The sequence below is a fragment of the Schistocerca americana genome, unplaced genomic scaffold (genome assembly GCF_021461395.2).
Source record: "Schistocerca americana isolate TAMUIC-IGC-003095 unplaced genomic scaffold, iqSchAmer2.1 HiC_scaffold_622, whole genome shotgun sequence".
Lineage (NCBI taxonomy): Eukaryota > Metazoa > Arthropoda > Insecta > Orthoptera > Acrididae > Schistocerca > Schistocerca americana.
In genome coordinates, this window is record NW_025726371.1 from 29,710 (window position 1) to 34,435 (window position 4,726).

At 55.1% G+C, this 4,726-nt stretch overlaps 1 protein-coding gene across 1 annotated transcript; it reads right to left on the bottom strand.

Moving 5' to 3' along the window:
• Positions 1-2,743, bottom strand: LOC124587789 (repetin-like). The gene is made up of 3 exons (XM_047131465.1): positions 2,391-2,743; positions 925-2,299; positions 1-882 (listed from the first exon to the last, which is right to left on the bottom strand). The coding sequence occupies exons 1-3, from the start codon at positions 2,741-2,743 to the stop codon at positions 1-3; spliced, it is 2,610 nt and encodes an 869-aa protein (XP_046987421.1).
• Between the last annotated feature and the right edge of the window lie 1,983 nt (positions 2,744-4,726).

Sequence of the window (4,726 nt, forward strand, 5' to 3'; positions counted from 1 at the left end):
TCAAGATGAGCTGTCCTCTCGAGCTGTCCTCGCAAGTTGAGCTGTCCTCTCAAGATGAGCTGTCCTCTCAAGTTGAGCTGTCCTCTCAAGTTGAGCTGTCCTCTCTACTTGAGCTGTCCGCTCAAGTTGAGCTGTCCTCCCAAGTTGAGCTGTCCTCTCAAGCTGAGCTGTCTTCGCAACCTGTGCTTTCCTCGCAAGCCGTGCTGTCCTCGCAAGCTGTGCTGTCCTCGCAAGCTGTGCTGTCCTCGCAAGCTGTGCTGTCCTCGCAAGCTGTGCTGTCCTCGCAAGCTGTGCTGTCCTCGCAAGCTGTGCTGTCCTTGGAAGCTGTGCTGTCCTCGCAACCTGTGCTGTCCTCGCAACCTGTACTGTCCTAACAAGCCGTTCTCTCCTCGCAAGCTGTGTTGTCCTCGGAAGCTGTGCTGTCCTCGCAAGCTGTGCTGTCCTCGCAAGCTGTGCTGTCCTCGCAAGCTGTGCTGTCCTCGCAAGCTGTGCTGTCCACGCAAGCTGTGCTGTCGTCTCAAGTTGAGCTCCCCTCTCAAGTTCAGCTGCCCTCTCAAGTTGAGCTGTCCTCTCAAGTTGAGCTGTCCTCTCAAGTTGACCTGTGGTCTCAAATTGAGCTGTCAAGTTGAGCTGTACTCTCAAGTTGAGCTGTCCTCTCAAATTGAGCTGTCCTCTCAAGTTGAGCTGTCCTCTCAAGTTGAGCTGTCCTCGCAAGCTGTGCTGTCCTCGCAAGCTGTGCTGTCCTCGCAAGCCGTGCTGTCCTCGCAAGCTGTGCTGTCCTCGCAAGCCGTGCTGTCCTCGCAAGCCATGTCGTCCTCGCAAGCTGTGCTGTCCTCGCAAGCTCTGCTGTCCACGCAAGCTGAGCTGACCTCCCAACCTCTGCTGTCATCGCAAGTCGTGCTGTCCTCGCTAGCCGTGCTGTACTGAGAAGCCGTGCTGTCCTCGCAAGCTGTTCTGCCCTCGCAAACTTTGCTGTCCTAGCAAGCTTTGCTGTCCTCGCAAATTGTGCTGTCTTCTCAAGTTGTGCAGTCCTCTCAAGTGCAGCTGTCCTCTCAAGTTGAGCTGTTCTCTCAAATTGAGCTGTCCTCTCAAGTTGAGCTTTCCTCTCAAGTTGAGCAGTCTGCTCAAGTTGAGCTCTCCTCTCAAGTTGAGCTGTCCTCTCAATCTGAGCTGTCCTCGCAAGCTGTGCTGTCCTCGCAAGCTGTGCTGTCCTCGCAAGCTGTGCTGTCCTCGCAAGCTGTGCTGTCCTCCCAGCGGTGCTGTCCTCGCAAGCTGTGCTGTCCTCACAAGCTGGGCCGTCCTCGCAAGCTTTGCTGTCCTTGGAAGCTGTGCTGTCCTTGCAACCTGTGCTGTCCTCGCAACCTGTGCTGTCCTCGCAAGCCGTTCTCTCCTCGCAAGCTGTGCTGTCCTCGCAAGCTGTGCTGTCCTCGCAAACTGTGCTGTCCTCGCAAAATGTGCTGTCCTCGCAAGCTGTGCTGTCCTCGCAAGCTGTGCTGTCGCCTCAAGTTGAGCTGCCCTCTCAAGTTCAGCTGCCCTCTCAAGTTGAGCTGTCCTCTCAAGTTGAGCTGTCCTCTCAAGTTGAGCTGTCCTCTGAAGTTGAGCTGTCCTCTCAAGTTGAGCTTTCCTCTCAAGTTGAGCAGTCCGCTCAAGTTGAGCTGTCCTGTCAAGTTGAGCTGTCCTCTCAAGCTGAGCTGTCCTCGCAACCTGTGCATTCCTCGCAAGCTGTGCTGTCCTCGCAAGCTGTGCTTTCCTCGCAAGCTGTGCTGTCCTCGCAAGCTGTGCTGTCCTCGCAAGCTGTGCTGTCTTCGCAAGCTGTGCTGTCCGTGCAAGCCGTGCTGTCCTCGCATGCCGTGCTGTCCTTGCAAGCTCTGCTGTCCTCGTCAGCTTTGCTGTCCTCGCAAGTTGTGCTTTCCTCCCAAGTAGTGCTTTCCTCTTAAGTAGTGCAGTCCCCTCAAGTTGAGCTGTCTTCTCAAGTTGAGCTGTCCACTCAAGTTGAGCTGTCTGCTCAAGTTGAGCTGTCCTCTCAAGCTGAGCTGTCCTCTCAAGTTGAGCTGTCCTCTCAAGTTGAACTGTCCTCGCAAGCTGTGATGTCCTAGCAAGCTGTGCCGTCCTCACAAGCTGTGCTGTCCTCGCAAGCTGTGCTGTCCTCGTTAGCTGTGCTGTCCTCGCAAGCTGTGCTGTCCTTGCAAGCTCTGCTGTCCTCGCAAGCTGTGCTGTCCTCGCAAACTGTGCTGCCCTTCGTAAGCTGTGCTTTCCTCGCAAGCTGTGCTGTCCTCGCAAGCTGTGCTTTCCTCGCAAGCTGACCCGTCCTCACAATCTGTGCTGTCCTCGCAAGCCGTGCTGTTCTCGCAAGCTATGCTGTCATCGGAAGCCGTGCTGTCTTCGCAAGCCGTGCTGTCATCGCAATCCGTGCTGTCCTCGCAAGCTTTGCTTTCCTGGCAAGCTTTGCTGTCCTCGGAAGCTGTGCTGTCCTCTCAAGTTGTGCTGTCCTCTCAAGTTGAGCTGTCCTCTCAAGTTGAGCTGTCCTCTCAAGTTGAGCTGTCCTCTCAAGATGAGCTGTCCTCTCAAGTTGAGCTGTCCTCTCAAGTTGAGCTGTCCTCTCAAGTTGAGCTGTCCTCTCTCGATGAGCAGTCCTCTCTAGATATGCTGTCCTCACAAGTTGTGCTGTCCTCTCAAGTTGAGCTGTCCTCTCAAGTTGAGCAGTCCTCTCAGTTTGAGCTGTCCTCGCAAGCTGTGCTGTCATCGCAAGCTAAGCTGTCCTCCCAACCTCTGCTGTCCTCGCAAGCCGTGCTGTCCTCGCTAGCCGTGCTGTCCTCAGAAGCCGTGCTGTCCTCTCACGCTTTGCTGTCCTAGCAAGCTTTGCTGTTCTCGCAAGCTTTGCTGTCCTCGCAAGTTGTGCTATCTTCTCAAGTCGTACAGTCCGCTCAAGTTGAACTGTCCTCTCAAGTTTAGCTGTTATCTCAAGCTGAGCTGTCCTCGCAACCTCTGCTTTCCGCGCAAGCTCTGTTGCCCTCGCAAGCTGTGCTGTCCTCGCAAGCTGTGCTGTCCTCGCAAGCTGTGCTGTCGTCGCAAGCTTTGCTGTCCTCGCAAGCTGTGCTGACCTCGCAAGCTGTGCTGTCGTCTCAAGTTGAGCTGCCCTCTCAAGTTCAGCTGCCATCTCAAGTTGAGCTGTCGTCTCAAGTTGAGCTGTCCTCTGAAGTTGAGCTGTCCTCTCAAGTTGAGCTGTCAAATTGAGCTTTCCTCTCAAGTTGAGCTGTCCTCTCAAGTTGAGCTGTCCTCTCAAATTGAGCTGTCCTCGCAAGATGTGCTGTCTTCGCAAGCTGTGCTGTCCTCGCAAGCCGTGCTGTCCTCGCAAGCCGTGCGGTCCTCGCAAGCTGTGCTGTCCTTACAAGCCGTGCTGTCCTCGCAAGCCGTGCTATCCTCGCAAGCCGTGCTGTCCTTGCAAGCCGTGCTGTCCTTGCAAGCTGTGCTGTCCTCGCTAGCTGTGCTGTCCTCGCAAGCTGTGCTGTCCTCGCCAGCTTTGCTGTCCTCGCAAGTTGTGCTTTCCTCTCAAGTAGTGCTTTGCTCTCAAGTAGTGCTGTCCTCTCAAGTTGAGCTGTCTTCTCAAGTTAAGCTGTCCTCTCAATTTGAGCTGTCCCCTCAAGTTGAGCTGTTCGCTCAAGTTGAGCTGTCCTCTCAAGTTGAGCTTTCCTCTCAAGTTGAGCAGTCCGCTCAAGCTGAGGGGTCCTCGCAACCTGCGCTTTCCTCGCAAGCTGTGCTGTCTTTGCAAGCTGTGCTGTCCTCGCAAGCTGTGCTGTCCTCACAAGCTGTGCTGTCCTCGCAAGCTGTGCTGTCCTCGCAAGCTGTGCTGTCCTCGCAAACTGTGCTGTCCTCGCAAGCTATGCTGTCCTCGCAAGCTGTGCTGTCCTTGGAAGCTGTTCTGTCCTCGCAACCTGTGCTGTCCTCGCAACCTGTGCTGTCCTCACAAGCCGTTCTCTCCTCGCATGCTGTGCTGTCCTCGCAAGCTGTGCTGTCCTCGCAAGCTGTGCTGTCCTCGCAAGCTGTGCTCTCCTCGCAAGCTGTGCTGTCCTCGCAAGCTGTGCTGTTGTCTCAAATTGAGCTGCCCTCTCAAGTTCAGTTCCCCTCTCAAGTTGAGCTGTCCTCTCAAGTTGAGCTGTCCTCTCAAGTTGAGCTGTCCTCTGAAGTTGAGCTGTCCTCTCAAGTTGAGCTGTGACGTTGAGCTGTCCTATCAAGTTGAGCTGTGCTCTCAAATTGAGCTGTCAAGTTGAGCTGTCCCCTCAAGTTGAGCTGTCTTCTCAAGTTGAGCTGTCCACTCAAGTTGAGCTGTCTGCTCAAGTTGAGCTGTCCTCTCAAGCTGAGCTGTCCTCTCAAGTTGAACTGTCCTCTCAAGTTGAACTGTCCTCGCAAGCCGTGCTGTCCTCGCAAGCTGTGCTTTCCTCGCAAGCTGAGCCGTCCTCGCAAACTGTGCTGTCCTCGCAAGCCGTGCTGTTCTCGCAAGCTGTGCTGTTATCGGAAGCCGTGCTGTCTTTGCAAGCCGTGCTGACATCGCAAGCCGTGCTGTCCTCGCAAGCTTTGCTTTCCTCGCAAGCTTTGCTGTCCTCGGAAGCTGTGCTGTCCTCTCAAGTTGTGCTGTCCTCTCAAGTTGAGCTGTCCTCTCAAGTAGAGCTGTCCTCTCAAGTAGATCTGTCCTCTCAAGATGAGCTGTCCTCTCGAGCTGTCCTCGCAA